The 18,827-nt window shown below is 34.7% G+C and overlaps 1 protein-coding gene across 2 annotated transcripts in view; it reads right to left on the reverse strand.

Moving 5' to 3' along the window:
* Window positions 1-2,409: 2,409 nt before the first annotated feature.
* LOC149788623 (uncharacterized) overlaps window positions 2,410-18,827 on the reverse strand; it is a 71,171-nt gene continuing 54,753 nt past the window's right edge. For both annotated transcript variants that reach the window (XM_089974703.1, XM_089974702.1), the window contains 5 exons: window positions 15,712-15,910; window positions 14,184-14,264; window positions 12,650-12,685; window positions 7,202-7,300; window positions 2,410-6,671 (listed from right to left, as the gene is read on the reverse strand). In XM_089974703.1, the coding sequence (XP_089830829.1) occupies window positions 6,336-6,671; window positions 7,202-7,300; window positions 12,650-12,685; window positions 14,184-14,264; window positions 15,712-15,910 (751 nt within the window). In that variant the 3' untranslated portion in view covers window positions 2,410-6,335. The remainder of the gene's footprint in view (window positions 6,672-7,201; window positions 7,301-12,649; window positions 12,686-14,183; window positions 14,265-15,711; window positions 15,911-18,827) is intronic.

The raw sequence follows: 18,827 nt of genomic DNA on the forward strand, positions 1-18,827 counted from the left end.
AATTATTAGTTGCCTGTCAGAACCTATGTAATATGCGTATGCCACAAAACTTTGATTACACTGGAATAATAATAATATGCAAAAACTGGGGATAGATGATAGTAATGAGAAACAACAACATGAAAAGCTATTAGTGCAAGAGGTTTTCAGTTGAGCCATTGCTGAAAAAAATGACAGCAAAAAATTACTTCTTAACCGTCAAAAATATGGTTATGTTACACTAAATAATCAGCACAAGTACTTAAAAATAACAAAAAACTTTTCAACAATTTCACAAAAGATACTGAAATATCCTTTGAAAAAAATTAGTATGATAAAAGTTTAACTCTGGATTCTTCTAACTAATTCAGGACAAATTGCATCACATGACCAGGAATTACAACATAAATTCATTAAACTTAATTGCAGATATAAATATACCTACCAAACATCACTGCGCATAAAGTCGTGTTTGCTTCGTCATTCTAGCAAGTAATTTTTCAATCGGTCTAAGTCCAGTAAGTTCAAATTGTGTAATATGAATCAATAAAATGACTGCTTTAATAGTTAGAAAATATATTTGGATAATGTACATATGCTATAAAAATTATATAATTTTGTCTATCTTGAGTGGTATTTTACACAATCTCAACAATTTAATCCAGATGGACATCCGTAAGTAAATCCATATGCATGACATGTATGATCAGGTATGATTGGCAAATGTATTTGGATATCAGACTTTAAATTCAATATTGCACAGCGAAACAAACTTGGATATCAAATTAGAGAACAGTGTAGAGGTGATGGGAACCTGATTTATGGACATGCTAAGTTTGCTTCACATCTATCAGAAATTTCCAAGATAGTGATCATGACATGCAGACACATGTAAGGAAGGTATTGCACCCTGCCCACCATTTTAAGCTCCATCTAAAGGTGCTCTATCCTAAAAGAATAGCATTTTAAAATGAAACTTATATATCAACCTCTTGGGAAAAGTATGATGTACAAATATGAAACTTTATTAACAAGTTTCATAATCCTCTTTGTAAAAGCCGATTTCATTCATTATACTTTTGTCTAAAATGAACACTGAGTAAAAATGTTACCAAGCTTTTGCTAATGTTGCAAGGTAGTTTAAAATAGCATCACATTTGTCGTTATCTTGAATTTGTAAAATATATATATTTGAACTTTGTCACGAGGACACAAAAAGAGTTGTATGGAGAAACTTCTATGGAGAAACTTCTGAAAGGCATTGTATTATCTATCATACCTGGAAGAATATCCACCCTGGCAGTTCAATTCAGTATTTTGGAATACCTAGATCTCTATTGTTTTATTTATAAATGTCATAATTTAAATGGCAACTAAACAAGCATTAGATGTCCAAAAATTAATCCATTGATGAAGCTACTTTACACACAATTATCTGTCATTGATCCATTCTTAATATTCAAATGAAACATCACAAACAGTCCTAAATAGCTGCAGACAAAAACACATACATACATACATACATACATACATACATCTATTTAAAGGGCCAGGAGTTGAGTAGTCTAATGTTCTTGACATTACAAATTACTTGTCTCACCTCTGTCCACACAAGTTTGAGTTTCAGCTCAATAATTATGGCTATGTGAGAAAGCCTGCCCGTAACTTACCTTGAGTTGGTGGTTCTGCCGTTTTTTTCCCCCCCATGTCCTTCCTCCATCAGTTTTATTGGCATGCATGTAAATGCATTAAACACCATGAAAGCAAACTTAACAGGTCTATTATAGAATGTGAAGAGGAACATTACAAAGAATAAATATCTTTCACATAATCAATGAAATACATCATGCTCTTTTTTGGGTTGCTGGTAAACCATCACTGCTACATAAAAGCTCACTAAAAGCTGAATGAATTTTTGTATTAATCTAATCTTAAAACTAATACATTTTATGGGCTGTTTTATTTATAAATACATGGTACCGAGAGAAGGCAGGTTTTTAAAATATACGGCAGGGTAAGTTGATTTCACAGTTCATATGAAAATGAAAAGAAGATTCTAAATTGCATCTGTGTGTGAGTACTCCATGTTAAAAGTGCCTTCCCATGGGTCCCAGGTATGTTTTACTGGAACAGCCCTTACCTAATACCAGCAAACTTTTGCTGAAGGTGCATCTTTGATGAATATCTTTGTGACTTGCTTTCCACACTTTGTTGGCTTGCTTTCCAGAATTTGTGCAAAATATTTTAACAAAAAACTATCCATCCTCCCTATGAAATTTACAAGTTGTGTGCAATCACAGCTATTGATAGGAACCCTACACTTTGTGTACATGCTGTCTGTATAACTTCATAAACAGTCCTTCCCATTTGGCTTCAGATGAAAATTTGCAATCCAAGATAAACTTTCCAATCAAAAGTTAAAACATTGCATAAGTTTCACATATCTTTAATAATTTTCTTAAACCTGCCATAGAAAGACTTATGAATGACATATCAGAAAACAAAAATTGTTAAATAAACCCACCTGATATTGACTCAACATGACTTAAATTGCATATGCATATATTAAATGGTGTAAGAACAAGCTGCCTCCCTCCATTGGAGAAATTAAACAAAGACCTACACCAATGCACACAGTACAACTTCTCGACTTAATTAAAGTTCACTACAACTGTAGACCACATAAAAAATCTAAAATACAATGAGACACTAAACTGTAAACAATACAGATGAATAATGGATTGACAATGTTTTAAAGATATCCAGGCATCAATGACTGACCATATAAAATGCTTACCAGCATATAAAAACATGCAAAAACAGGGCAATATGTTGTAAATTATGTGTCTTTAAAATCATAAAGACATAGGTCTCATGTTTGTTGTTTCATGAATCCAAACTGATAATCAGAAAGTATGAACTAAAATCTTTGAAATACAATACATTCAAGTATTTTTGAAATATTTGTTGTGAGAGCAATGGGTATAAAATTTTCTGCCAGATTACTAATTTTAGTTTCAATAAAGGAATAAATGTTACTATTGTGAAATCATCATGGACAAGTTTATGGAAAAATACACAATGTACCAATATTATAGATGGAATTTAATGGGTAACATAAGAGCATTGAACATTAGCTACATTCCAAAATGATAAAAGATACCTACATGATAATACAAATTAGGACAATTTTATGAAGATCGGTAATCAAAACATGAATTATCCCTTCTGTATATAACCATCCAACACCAAGAATCACCATAAATTATGCAGCAAACAATCAATTTGGAATAATTTCTTGTTTGCGCAATAATTTCTTGGTTTAACATCACGATGACTTCTGATACGCAATATCTCCTTTAAGACAATGAGACGAGCTAAAACAGTTTTGGATACTCAAACAACTTTTATCTAAAACATTAACTCAAAGAACTTCACAATGTGACTATATATGTGGTGTTACATATTGTAAAAAGAGAAACCTTTTTATTGTGAAAATGGAATATAGGAACTTCTTTGACAATACGGTCATAATTTGAAAAGCTTTTATGTACAAGACTTGCAGCAGGAGGAATGCTGGTGACATAAAGACCAAAACCTCTTCCGTTGGTTCCATTTTTGAATTACCTGCAGATGACAGTATAGATGTGGAATTGGGACCAGGTGATATTTTACAATGACCATACAATAATGGAGCATTTCACATGGTTCCCACACTTTTCTAAATATAAATTTCCAGGTTTTTTCCAGGATGAAATTCATTTTTTCATGGTTAACATGTGACCATTACTGAATGGAATTAAAAAACATTTTGGATTATAAAACATGCATTTTCCAAATCTGAAGATGTTTCTCATTCAAGACTCTCCAAAACATATCTCAGAAAAGATGATCATGTCCAAACCACAAAATGAGTCACACGAAACAAATCTATGTTACTAAAAATTGGCATTTAAAGCCATTTCAATGTATAGAATATAAATCCTAACTTTGCTTTGCTTACTTGCATTATGTTGCTATGTGGAAACAAAATAATGAGCATAAATTATTTTGTTTCCTTTCAAACCTTTAATTCTAAAGAATTCTAGAGCAGTGTATGTGCATGTTATACAAAGTAAACGTTTCCTATCAAAGTATGAAAAAAGACCCAATAAAAGTATTAGAATCTTATCGTGTAATGAAAAAAGTTTAACCCTGAAATTATGTGTGCCAATAAAATCTCAAACATGATTTTTCAACCAACATAAACTCTTTAAGACGATTTGGTTAAAAAAAATTCCATCATTTAAAGACATTTACAAAAGGGTTGATTTAAATTTTGACAAAAGACCTTCAAAATTATATATTGTTTTATAAACAAGGGCTGAATTTTCTGTAAAATCAACTTGTCTTCTTGTAGTTTAATAAACCAGTCCCAAAATCTGTATTGATACATGGGCTCTTATCGTTACTTAATATAAAATAAAAGGGACGACAATTTAAGATCTGAAACCAATGCTTCAAGCTACATGTCACTGTGTAATAGTTTTGCACCACCAACGTTCAGCTCAGAGATTCAAAATTTTCTAATCCGTGTTTCCTCCAAATATTCCAACCCCATTTTTCACATTTGGACATTTAGGATTGAGTGTGGGTTAAGAGCAATTTTATATAAAAAATTTGGAATCTGCCGCCACTGTAAGATAGCAGGCCTAGCAAATTTAAACTATGTTATATTGACTTATACCTGCATGAAATCGATAGGAACATTATTTATTTTCTCAAAAATGGCAAGTATTATAATCATTGTCTTTAATCCGCTCACAGACTAAATGAAACTCTGCATAGATGAAACCTTACCTGGTACTCTCCATTTGTGTTAATAGTCACATGACTTCACAACTCTCAAACAATGAAATTGGAAGTCCAATTCTCACGTGATATCAACAACAAACTCCTTTTTAATGTCATTGTACAAAATTTCCAGTTATATTAAATGAAAGTCTGATACATTTTGTAAAAACCAGAAATAACATATAATTCTCAACATATTTATTTCGAGAACAACTACAAGAAACTTGGCCAATCTAATTCAACAAGCAGAGTAGTCTGGTTCCCTGCTTTGCAGGCTCCCTGCATGAGAACGTGGTAGTCACGTAATACAACAAATCTCTGGAAATTGGTCTCGGAATAAATATAGACAATTTTGTGCTCTTTTGTTTTTGTATTTTTATTACAATCAGTATACTACTTAAATTTTTTCCCTACAATACTAGTATTTGAAAATGACGGTTGTGAGATTCTATGTGTTCATGTGACTAGCAATCAAAATCACTAGTACCTGCTCAAATTTCATCAATGCATTAATTTTATCATCTTTCAGCAGATTAACCACATAACGATTCCCGCAATTTCTAAGAAAATAAATAATTTTGATATCAATTTCATGCAAGTATAACTCAGTTTAACAAGGTTAAAGTTTGCTAGCCCATCCACAAAGCGGCTATGCTTTAACGTCACCATGTTGGCATCTTGAGATTATAGACTGGTTTTCATACTTTCCATATAAAAAAAAGATAAGGATACCTAACTGTCTGTGAAACAAAAAACTACCAGATGAAACTAATCCACTGAGCGTTTGGATTGTCTCAACAATTATATTTATGGCAAGCACCCAAATGATCCATACTGCAACCTCCAAAAATATTCTGGTTAGAACTCGATAAATTTAACTCATGATCAGTTCAGTTACGACTAAATTTCGTAATTGTTTCAGGAGTCAAGTTGTGGTGGAAAATTCCTGGGTTTCCCCAACTTTCGTCAATATTTGCAAAATTCAAGGTCTTTTCACGGTCTGGAAAAAAAATTATCATTTCTCCCGACTTTTTCCCAATTTACTGATAGCGTGGGAACCCTGATTTCAGAACTTAACCTGGTGACTCAGATGGCAAGATTGATTTCTTAGGTTTTGTACAAAATAACATCAGAGAGTGACATTTATAGGATAGTGTGAATCACAAAAGTGCAGACTTTACTGTTATTGTTTATATGTAACATGCATGGAATTAGGATATAGAGGGATACTGTGAATCCGGTCATTCTGGGCCACTATTTTTATGTCATTATCTGACCTGTAATAGCATGCATGGGTTTTATTATAAAAATAGTTAAAAAATGTTGAGCATCATGGATTTCTATGGATATTTTTTGAGACTCACTAACAACAAGTCACCTTAGAGATGATTTGATTTGGAAATTACACCGCAACTTATAGGATGATCAAAGCAAAATTAGCTTTTTGCGTCCCTAAGAGGCAGGGGTGTTGACTTATAGCTGAGTCAACTTATTATTGAATACATTTGGTACTTCTGTCCTCCTCATTGTCTTTGTGTCACAATAACTTCTCCCTGTATGATGATGCTCTCATCCGCTGTTAGCAAAGCTGGACACAATACAGCTACAATTACACCTGGAGGAGTACCATTAGACTGTACCTTTTTCTGAGTTGCAAAAACTCTGAAAGCTTGCTTGATCCACATCTCATATTTCAAATCAACGATATCAAATCGGAGCCGTAATGCAGGGTGGCACGTGGCAATCAGCCAGCAGGTTTCTACACACTCCTGAAGAAATGATTTTACTGCATCTTTCTTAACTTCATCTGCAGTTATATGGGGATATTCCGTATATTTAAAGAGCAAAGGACTGACATTCTGAAGAAAAAAAAGAAACAGTATTCTAAGCAATTTACTTCATTCCTGTTGATGCAATGTAATTTTTTAAAAAACTCTTCTGCATTTTTCTTCCTCTTTAAATTTAACACCTGCATTTTAGGAAATGATACTTCAAAGAAAGAATTAATATTTTTACACAGTTACCTTCAGCTACTTACAATCAGTTGCCCCAAAAGTAAGAACAAATAAAGCTTCATTCATTTTATTATTTTCACAAGTCAACAGAGAAAGATCATGAGAGTCATTATTATTATAACAACAAGAAACTATACGATTTCCCTTTGAATATTGACACTGTTTAATCTAGAAAATTAGCTCTTGTTTTTGAAAGAAAATGAACCAAAAGTAATAAAGTTTGCATTGATGATTACAGCCAAAAGTAGAAAATGTCATGAATGATAACTTCATATGTAAATGTCCTTGGTGTTATTTCAGTTTAAAAAAATAATTACAACCACTGATGCTTCTAGTTTTTACTGATATTACATTTCTTGACGACATGATCAAACCTCCTTGATGTAATTTATTGCCTCTTCTGATGTTGCAGTCTTCCATCGAAGATAGCACAACTCGTCAAAAATATCTTCACCTGTATCTGTTCTTATCACCTGTAATGACATATCAAATAATATATCATTTGGGAGATTATGGTGGTATTAAATGAACTCGAGATGTACTGAACATATGGTTATTAAATTATGTGTCATTAAGTCTCTTTATTGTTTATCAGTTTTTTGTAACATTCATGGTTTGTTTAGGCTGTACAAATAAAGTTGATTGATTTATGTTTTGGACAGTATAGGGCTTCATTTCTGAATAAAACTGACCTCAATTACTGGCTCATTAGTTGCTACAACAGTTGTAAAATACAAAAATCATTTTATTAGTTTACCATAACACATATAACTGCAAGATACAAGATTTAATTCATTGTAGTTTTTATGTTACATGCATTATGGCAAGAGTATCAAGCAAGCATAAATGAATAGATATACTTGCCAGCATAAAAATGATCTGCAGTAATTGTTTTAACTTATACAAGTGCCCATTATGATAAAGTGACACAAACACAAGGTGTAAGATGTATTCATTAATTTATTTCAATCTGTATTGAATATACATATGCAACTAGCAAATACAAGTACAGGTATGCAATATGATGACATTTAAAATCAAAATGTACATGATTCAGTTATCAGGAAAACTCATTAATTAATCAGGACATATTCACAGGGAACAATGATGTCCAGATTATTGAGGTTCCAGTGTGTGTGTATATATATATATATATATATATATATATATATATATATATATATATATATATATATATACACACACACATCTGTCACTTAAGCGACCAATTATGTTCAACGGCAAAACTGGCTTTTTTACACTGGTGACACCTATATATAGGTTAATCTTTTACAATTGGTTTTTAAAAAAACAAGATCTTTCTCATGAAGAAAAAGACTTGCTGTCAGTATAGTGATCACTTAAGGCTGGTATGGAAACACCTGGATGCTGAGCACAAAACGTAAATGCCTGAAACAAACTGGATATCCATATAAGAAATTTTCCGGGCAATTGCGTGTGGTTGGGTGTATTAGAATGGCCATTGTGAACTAGCGACTGATTGAGTAAATGTGGTCGCTGATACAGCTTTGACTTTATATTAATACCAACACTTAAAAAAAACATATTTTTCATGTCTGTGGTATAGATATATTTTTCTGAATGGCAAATGTGTGGTACACATTTTTGACAATATGTAATGAACATTTAAAGAAGAAACTTCAATAAAAATTATGAACTTAAATTATCATAATAATAGTAATGAATCCAGCATTATACTGTAATAATAATGTACCTTCTATATATATATATATATATATATATATATATATATATATATATATATATGTGTGTGTGTGTGTATATATGAAAACAACTAGTTTTCATGGTAGCAAAACTTGCATCTTCATTCCAACATGGATGAACAGCGAATGTGCAAAACAAACATTTTTTCATGCATATGTGCACATAAAGGGTTCAAGTTCATTGACTTGTGATTTACAGGTTGAAAGAATAGTAGAATATATTATAACATATTTGCTATAAGCAGTTTTGCTCTCTTTGTCTTTAAAGTGACAATGATCACAAACTTTATCTTTTGATATTGTTTCTCTCACAGATAAAGCATATACTGTAGAGTTAATTCTTCTTCTTTTTCCAGTGTGAATACCAAAGATTTTACATCCTCTGTTGCTTTATAAATGACTGGTCTATAACATCTGTGAAATGACCTGAGGCACTCCATGAACCCACATGGAATGTGTCAAGATGTTTTCATGGCCAGTTTAGTTACAACCAATTGCTGCATAAAATTATGAATCTGTGGTGCACAGCATGGACACACTGAATACATTAAAGAGATACTTTCAAAATCAGAATTAATAATATAGGGAACATTTACTTGGTGTTGATCACTCCAAAAGTCTAAAATGAAGCAGTTTTCAGGTATCATACCTTTAGAGTTGTACTGCAACAGAATCATTTATGGTCAAATAATTTTTCTAATGTACTGAAACAATTCAAACATTTTTACTGACATTTTGTGAATGATGACTATTTATATATGACAACACCAATTTTAATAAATCTTTTATTCCAATGTAATTATACCTGTACCTCATTATTAACACCAAACTGAAAATATGTCATGTCACTTGAGGCAAATAGAAGCGATATGTCAATGTATCTAGCTTTCTGTCTCAATTACTCTAATCCAGTCTAATTCAGTTTCTCCCCATACACTGTTTCCTCTGTCCAATAGTTCATATGTGTATACAGACATACCAAATTCATTAAAACTGTGAGATATTCTCCATTTTTCACCCAACTTCCACACATATCGGAAGTATGCAAATGACAAATAAAACCATTCAATTGCATCACTCAAATCACATATATCTGTTTAGTTCATAGGTCTTGTTCATTTGTAAGAAATCATGTACTCAGATTCCACACCAGTCTCTTCATAAGTCTGATCATTAAGTCTAACTGTACTTTCATAGAACCAAACTGTCAAATTTTTCCAATTATGATTTTCCTAAAATTGGTTAAGTCCACACCATTAAATACTTAATATATACATTACTACTGCCACAAAAATTATTCATTTTACTTCACTTTTAATGAATATCTTGGTCTTTAAATGATAATTAAGTTTTGTTTTTCATGCATTTCAATTTCTTCATTCCTAATGTATGCTTTAATAACTCTTGTAATGTTTATCTGAGTTGTTGTTGTTGTTGTTGTTGTTGTAAAGTTTAATTGAGTTCTATGGATTTTGTATGTAAAATCATGATGAAGAATGCACCAAAGTCATGTAAACTTGATCCAATTCCAACATCACTGCTGCTTGAGTGCTTAGATCCAGTATTGCCTTCACTAACTGATGTTATTAATACCTCTCTCTCATCTGGGACATTCCCATCATTTTTCAAAACTGCCATTGTAAAGCCTCTGCTGAAGAAACCAACACTAGACCATAACGATTTAAAGAACTACCACCCAGTTTCTAATCTCCTATTCATTTAAAAAATCTTAGAAAAGGTTGTTCTATCCCAGCTTGTATCTCATCTAAATTCAAATAGTCTTTTTAGCAATGTACAGTCTGCATATAGCCCTTCCCACAGTACTGAAACTACTCTTCTAAAAGTAGTTAATGACATTCTCTCTGCGTTGGATAGCGGAAAGATCACAGTCCTCACCCTCCTTGATTTGTCAGCAGCATTTGACACAATAGACAATGATATATTACTTCACTGTCTACAGCATGTATTTGGGGCCCCGAGTGGCCGAGTGGTCTAAAGCGCTCTTCGTTACGGATCACTGCCATCTCACCTCTGTCTGCGGTGGTTCAAGTCTAAGAGTCAGCCAATGTGGGCATGTGAGAAAGCTTGCCAGTAGCTTCTCGTGGGTCGGTGGTTCTTTCCGGGGTTTTCCGGATTCTTCCTCCACCATTAATACTGGCCGCCATGTATAGCCTATCGTGTGCTGAAAAATGGCGTTAAACCCCACAACAACAACCAGCATGTATTTGGCATTCATGATACAGCCTTACTGTGGTTCAAGTCATACTTGGTCAACAGGACACAAAATGTATCTGCAAATGGAATACACTCCAGCCCAGTTGATCTATGCTGTGGTGTTCCACATTCTGTACACTCAGTCGCTCTCAAGTGTCATAGATCATCATCCAGTGTCTCACCAACTGTACGCTGATGACACCCAAATATACAAATCTAGCCACCCAACTGAAGTTGATGCTACCATCCAAGGTGAAGAGAGGTGCATTTCTGATGTGAAATCATGGATGACATGTAACAAGCTGCAGATGAATGATGATAAAACTGAGGCCATTCTGATCACAACACAAAGACTTTCTCATTCTTATCCTTTACCTCAAACAATAAATATCAGCAACACCAACATTAAATGCACATAATCAGTACGAAACCTAGGTGTTACTCTGGACAGTACTCTCACATTGCACCAACATGTTATGAACATATGCAAGGCTGCATATCTTTGAGTTGAGACTCATCAGCTCAGTTCGCAAATATCTTTCAGCTGATGCCACTAAAACACTTGTGTGTTCATTAGTACTTTCAAGACTGGACTACTGTAACTCAATTCTGTCTGGTTCATCTCAATATCTACTCCAGAAACTTCAGAAAGTTCAAAACACAGCTGCTCGGATCATACTTAGAGTACCACGATCAGAGCACACCTCCCCACTGCTCTGTACCCTACACTGGCTATCCATTCGATACAGAATCAAACACAAAATTTGTTCTCTGTGCTACATTTCACTGTCGGATTCTAGTCCAACATACCTATCTGACCTCACCCATGTGTACACACCAGTAAGATACTTACACTCCTCTTCTGACAATCGTATACTCATTGTTCCCACTATGAAAACAAAGTCATATGGACAGCGTTCTTTTGCATACCAGGGCCCAGCAACGTGGAATGAATTGCCCACTGAACTTAGACACAAAGACACAGCAATCACATTCAAGAAGGCTCTCAAAACTCACTTATTTCGACTGCAAGAACAAACTTAAAGACCTAATAATGTTTCCTACCTGAAATATTCTCAGCATGTTTTTAATTTTTTAATGTTTTTCTAATTTTATGTTGTTTGTTTTTGTAATAATATTATTATGTTTCTTATCTTATAGGTGTTGTCTAATGTTGTAAAGCGCTTAGAGCTTCTAAAGATTAGGCGCTATACAAAGTCCTCATTATTATTATTATTATTAATGCCATTTTTCAGCACAAGATAGGCTATACATGGCAGCCAGTACAACTGGTGGAGGAAGAACCATGGAAAACCCAGGGAAGAAGTAACAACCCACGAGATTGATATAAGGTGAGCTATTCTGCAAGTTGCCATCATCTTGCATGTGGTTAGAATATTTCAAAATATATTTCACTAACAACTGTTTGCATACATGAAAAAGAACAAAGAAAAAATAAACTTCCATATTAAAGTTTTGCAAAGGCAAAACTGCACTAGCTTGTCTATCACATATTTGGGGGCAACAATCTGACATTTAGGTGCATCTGACTGTCAACAAGGAAATGACACAGTGTGTTTTTTACATGGAATTAACAGCATTGTAGCCTTCTGCATCAGCCAGGATGTCACTGACATTCCACATATGAAAATTACCCATTAAACTGGCATAATTTTAGACCTTTCATCATATCTTGAGGTCAATTTGGAGAAAGAGAGATACCACTGCTCTCTCTTCAAACTTCAGACTATCACTTTATTATTAAATTAGAAAATGCATTATATTACATGATCGTCTTTTCTATATCAATTAATATTACTTTATCTACAAGAAATAACAAATAAATAGTTGCATAAAACCCACCTTTCTCATATTTCTCTTGAGATCTCCTTCATCATCCTGTGCATAAAACATAAATAACAATAAACAACTGAAATTACTGTCTGTGGAATTAAATGTATGCTAAAAGAAGCATGTGAATACAGTGGCAAACTTAAATTATATACAAATTTGACTCCTACACATAGCTCAAAGTCTGCAACCAATCTCACAATGAAAAAGAATTGCTCTTGTTTAGTACAAGCCTTGAGTAACAAAAGGTGCTATCAGTATACAGTTATGTTGGAATCTATTCTGGAAAGAGTGCTCTTCTCAAGATAAATGACAGAAAATTAAACAGTATAAATAAAAATAAGTACACAACACACACTTTATGCCCCATGTGTCTACAGCTGTTGAAATTGGAAAATTCTAATCTCATACCATTCTTATGAAGGAAGTTTCATTTACAGAAAGTTCATACACAAGAAATATCTACTTCAAGATGCTGACATCTCTGCAGTAATAAAAGTAGCAACTGTTATTCACTTAATTTTTTTAATTATTAGCACAAGTTCCTTTAGAAACAAGATAATTGTATAATTAAATGTGTTAATTATTTTTACAGTCAGTTTGTGTATAATCATAAAATTTATTCTCTTGACAGTAAAGCTAGCTGAATCTCCTAAGTGACATTATCTCATACATTTATAAAACTTGTCATACAAGCTTCAGCATCCGAGAAGTGTAAACTGTTCTTACTTCAATTTGAGTACATGTAGTATCAGCTTTCATTTGTCTATTTTCTCCTCACTGACATAATTATTTTATCTTCATTTCTCTTCATATAAATGAGTTCATTTAATAACTTGTTTATGTTATCCATTTCCTAAGAATGTTGTGTTATGTGTCTTTTATTTTTATGGGTTTTTTTCAGTTTTCAATGATTAAGATAAGATAAGAATTCTTTATTTCAGACTACAAAGTCCATACCTCTAAATTAAAATATAATTATAAAGTAAAAACATTGTAAACATAAAAGAACATATATATCATACATACAAGTACATGTATACAGATCCATCCACAACAATTAATTGTGCCATGCACTGTAAAGAATGACATTAAATGGCACATAAAAAGAGTAATTTGTTCCATCTACTACTAATATGAGAATTTAAATGAATGTTGTAGTTCCAAAGAGATTTCAATATACAGTTTTTACTATTAGATATTCTTGTCATCATTGATTTTAATTTGTAGCATTTTTCTATATATTTCAGTCTTTGAACATTTATTTACATAGTTCTTGTTCACAGTCCAGCAAACATTAGTAAATTCAATGATTTTCAAAAACATATTTATATGTCATACAAAAGTTGATCATAGTGTGGGTCACAAAAGAAAAATAACACAATAAAAGTACTAAAAATAACATACGCTGTAATGAGAATATAAAATAGATACAACAGTTATTGTTCAATTACAATGGAAGAATAATAATGTTTGCCTTTTTATTAGTACAGTCTTGGAAAAGTGATTCATGTCACTAGATTGTATTAAATGCAAGTAAACCAACCTTGCCAATTTCAATTCTATCAAGAAAACAAAACTTTTTCACTTGGGAAAGTGCTTCCTTCTTACATAAGTCATAGCAGCTCTGAAATACAAAGAGACACTTACAAATTTTTCATGTATATTATTTCTGTTTCACATGCATTTGCAGATATGTCAGCCATTCTTTCCCTGAGGCTCTATTGGCAATGTTCTAGTTTTGCGCTAATGTATCTGAAGTATAAATATCTTCTACATCAGTTGGTGCCATTATATGCTTCAAGTTCATGTCTTGTCTGTCTCACCTGCAAGGTGAACACTATTTCAGTTTTGTGTTAAATGTTTTGAAAGTCACATTATTGATATCAACTCCTGGATTCAGCGAAAACATTATGATACTAATGCTATGAATACAACATTAAAATTTCAATATGCTATGGGTTTGTGTCTTGGATGTTTTGCATGCTTAAGCTGAGAATCCTGGTTAATCCATGTGAAAGTGTTGTGTTAAAGATCATGAATGTGAAATAGATGTTATGTATGTCACATTCCAATGAAATTTTTGTGCTATTACAATGTGTCTGATGTGAATTCATCAAAAAGCTAGGAGTTTACAAGTTGCAACATGGTTCACATTGCAAAAGTTTTGTGTGAAAATTTATAAGATGCAGCGACTATGCAAACTTTCAGACATACACTTATGACAGTGTCAAGTCATGTCATGTCACTTCCTTTTAAAATATTTCTCACTGAAAATTCAAGTGTGTGTGTGATTTGGATTTTTAATGTAGCTTTAACAATTTTTCAGTCATATCGCTATGATGTCTGCAGTGTGGCAATTTATATTTGATGTCTAGCACTGGGGTATCATGCTGCAAACATGGAGCATGATGTCCCACCCAGTCACATTATACTGACACCAGGCCGACCAGTCCTAACACTAACGTCTTAATGCTGAGCACCAAGCAAGGCAGCTGTTAGTACCATTTTTAACAGTCTTTGGTATGACTCGACTGTGGATCAAACCCATGACCTCCCACATCCGAGGCGGACGCTCTAACCACTTGGCCGCCATAGCGGTTAAAAAAAACTTTAGTAATTATAAAATCCTGTTAACTTTTATTCCATAGAACAATGGATGTATTGAGATTTTAAGCAGTGTGGTCAAAATCTTTGTTTATTACACTACAAAAGTGCATGCAATTGAAAGATGGGAATCAGCAGGGCAAGGCATCCAGATTTATTTCCCTTTACTCAACATGTAACTGCCCACCATTCTACCGTCATATTTACCTACATACCTGCTTATGTACATACATACATGATTGCTTACATTTGCAAAATTAATGATACATAAACATCTTAAGTGATAACTATAACAGCCTATTTGAGAATATCAAATGAACTGACTGAGCTTAAATTGCTGACCTTTAAATGTGATAATGGGTTGTCTGTCAAAGACATTAAACACACATCTCAACAATACATGGCATTATTCAACTTTTAATTTTCTTGGTTTCTGTTCTTCTTATAATGATCCTTATGTCCTTTACCTTCATCATGTCTGACAAAAATTTGGCGCCTTCAACTTCCTCATTAAAATATTCCAATAATGGTAGTCCTTGATCTTCATACAAAGTTTTCAGTTTAACTCCTAGTTTTGATGGTGAGAATGGATTATTCGCAACCTCATGTCCACCAGAATTCTTCAACTTCATTATGTGAGACATCTTTCTGGCATATTCATCCATTCTGACATAAACAAAAATTGATATAACAAAAGCTACATCGTGGATGAATTGTGCGATACCACATGAAACATGAATAGCTGATGAACAAATTTATTATTCATAAACATTCATCATTACCAAGAATTATTTAAAATTATTAAGGTTATACATTCAGAAAATACGTATCATGAATAAATAAATGTTGGGTCAATTTAAAAAAAAATTAAAATATTTTCAATTCCAAGTTTTCCATTCAAAATCAGCATGTACTAATCCATGTATCTGAGTTTAACTGAAAATATCAAGTATACATGACAAATCAAAAGTACCTCCATCCCTGAAAATAAATCATAAAGTCTTACTATGGAGCTGAATTTACTATGACAAATTGTATGAACAAATGTCACAGTAGTTAAATGTAGAAAAGGTTAACTTCAAACAATCATGAAATTCTCTTGTCAAAGTATTGCCCACAAAGTAAAGGAAAATTAAAAGGAATACTCTGAACATGGCACATGAAATTGAACATTAAATGATATGGCATTCTGCACTGACTTAATGACAGGTTACAATACCTTGCTTAATTCTAGATGACCTTTCAGAATTTACTTATTTATTCAATTGTAAAGACTCAAATAGCGATTGACAGAAATAATAATAACAAAGTAACATATGGCAACACATTGCAATGTATTTTGTCCATTTATGAATCATGACATATTTGCTGTAAAGAGTTTTTTTTTAAAATTACAACTTTTTTAGTCAAAAGGTGTATATTGTGTGTTTCTATTACTTTACACCAAATTCAAATGTTTCCGTTTGTTCAGACAAAATATTTTATGCAATAAATCAAGCATTATGTGTCTAAGGTGGGTGTGCGAGGTCTGCGCTGGACATCCTGCTCGCCAAAGGAAAGTGAAGCATCTCTCACAGCCTCTCCTTTCCATGTGTAGTGATCACCATGGGACCACTGCCTGGCTCTGCTGGGCAGGAGGCTACTTGCATATGGTCTCTCCTACACTATTGTGTCCAGAGCAGCACCTTCATGCAGGCCTCTTTTTTCACACAGCCTTGCTTCTGAGTGAGGAAACAACACGGAAACTGTTAGTCTACGGGTTATAAGTCCCACCTAACTGACGCAGGAAGGGGCACCATGGGTCAGCTTCAGTAGTGGGAGGGATCATCGCATCCCACTGGCTGACTACCAACCATCTCAAGCCGGGCAGGCTCTGATCAGTTAGGTGTTGGCTCGCCAATATGTGCCTACTCCAGTGGGTGCCTAGAGCTCAGTGTGTTGCTCAGCATGACAAGCAGACAGAAACTCTGCATTTGACAAAAGAAACAAGAAACCAACAAAGAAGACTCCAGCTCTTTGATTCACAAGCTGGAATGTGTGAACCATGTGCACAGGCATCTCTGACAACCTCAGGGAGATGGACGACACCAGGAAGATGGCCATCATCATCACTAGACTAAATGTCAGCATAGCTGCCCTCCAGGAATCCAGGCTCACCTCCAGCAGCTCCCTCAGAGAATAAAACTACACATTTTTCTGGAAGGGTCAAGAACCTAAAGAGCCCCGCCAGCATGGAGTTGGCATTGCCATAAAAAATACCATCCTGGCGTCAGTTGAGCCTCACTCAGGGGACATTTAACGTCTCTTGTCCATCCGCCTTGCTACTGCTGCAGGTCCTGTCAACATCCTCAGTGTCTACACCCCCACCCTCACTTCTTCAGAAGACCAAAAGGATCAGTTCTATGGGCAGCTGGACAAACAGCTCAAAGGATGCCCTAAAGACGAGCCACTATTCCTCCTCGGCGACTCTAATGCCAGAGTAGGTGTGTACCACAAGTCATGGCCTAACTGCCTCGGACATCATGGCACTAGAAAGACCAATGAAAAAGGTCAAAGACTGTTGGAGCTGTGCACCTACCATGACCTGTGCATTACAAACACCTTCAAGTGTAAGCCACAAAACAAAGTGTCATGGAAACACCCCAGGTCTCATCCCTGGCACCAGCTCAACTTGGTCATCAGCATGTGCTCTGCCCTGAACAGCATCCTCTCCAGCAGAAGCTACCATAGTGCAGACTGCAACTCTAACCATTCCCTCGTGAGCAGCAGGGTGCGCCTACAGCCACACACACTACACCACTTCAAACCAAAAGGTTGATCTTGCATCAACACTGAGCAGATGTTGGTCCCCTCCAAGGCAGGTGAGTATGTGTCCACAAAGGACCTGGCTCTCCAGGGCCTCCCAGACCACGATGCAACAGCCAAGTGATAGGAGATAAGATCACAGAGCATGAGCAACAGATGGCCAGATGGGTGGAGCACTACTCAGAGCTGTACTACCAATAAATGTCAGTCACTGATGTGGCCATTACCAGCATATAGAAACTGCCCACCATGGAGGAGCTTGACAAAGTGTCCACCGTAGAGGAGCTCATCAAAGCCATCAACTCCCTCCCAAATGATAAAGCATCAGGTAGCAACAGCATCCTGACAGAAGCTATCCAACATGGGAAACCAACATTGCTTCAGCTGCTGCATGAGCTACTCTGCCTCTGCTGGGATGAAGGAGCAGTCCCTCAAGACTTGCGTGACGCCACCATTGTGACCCTTTACAAAAACAAGGGTGACCACAGTGACTGTAACAATTACAGATGGATCTCACCCATAAGCATCACTGGCAAAGTCTACATCCACATCCTCCTCAACAGGCTGCAGCTGCTAGCAGACCTTGTGTGCCTGGAATCCCAGTCTAGCTTCAGAGCAGGCAGGTCAACAAAAGACAAGAGAAGAGCAGACAGCAAGGTCATCCACTCTACATGATGTTCATCGACCTCACCAAGGCCTTTGACCTGGTCTGTGAGGGCCTATTTGAACTTCTCAGGAAGACTGGCTGCCCCCCAAATCTCCGCAGCATGATAATCTC

The sequence above is a fragment of the Sinohyriopsis cumingii genome, chromosome 11, assembly GCF_028554795.1.
Source record: "Sinohyriopsis cumingii isolate HCF-2022 chromosome 11, ASM2855479v2, whole genome shotgun sequence".
In the NCBI taxonomy this organism is placed as follows: Eukaryota; Metazoa; Mollusca; class Bivalvia; order Unionida; family Unionidae; genus Sinohyriopsis; species Sinohyriopsis cumingii.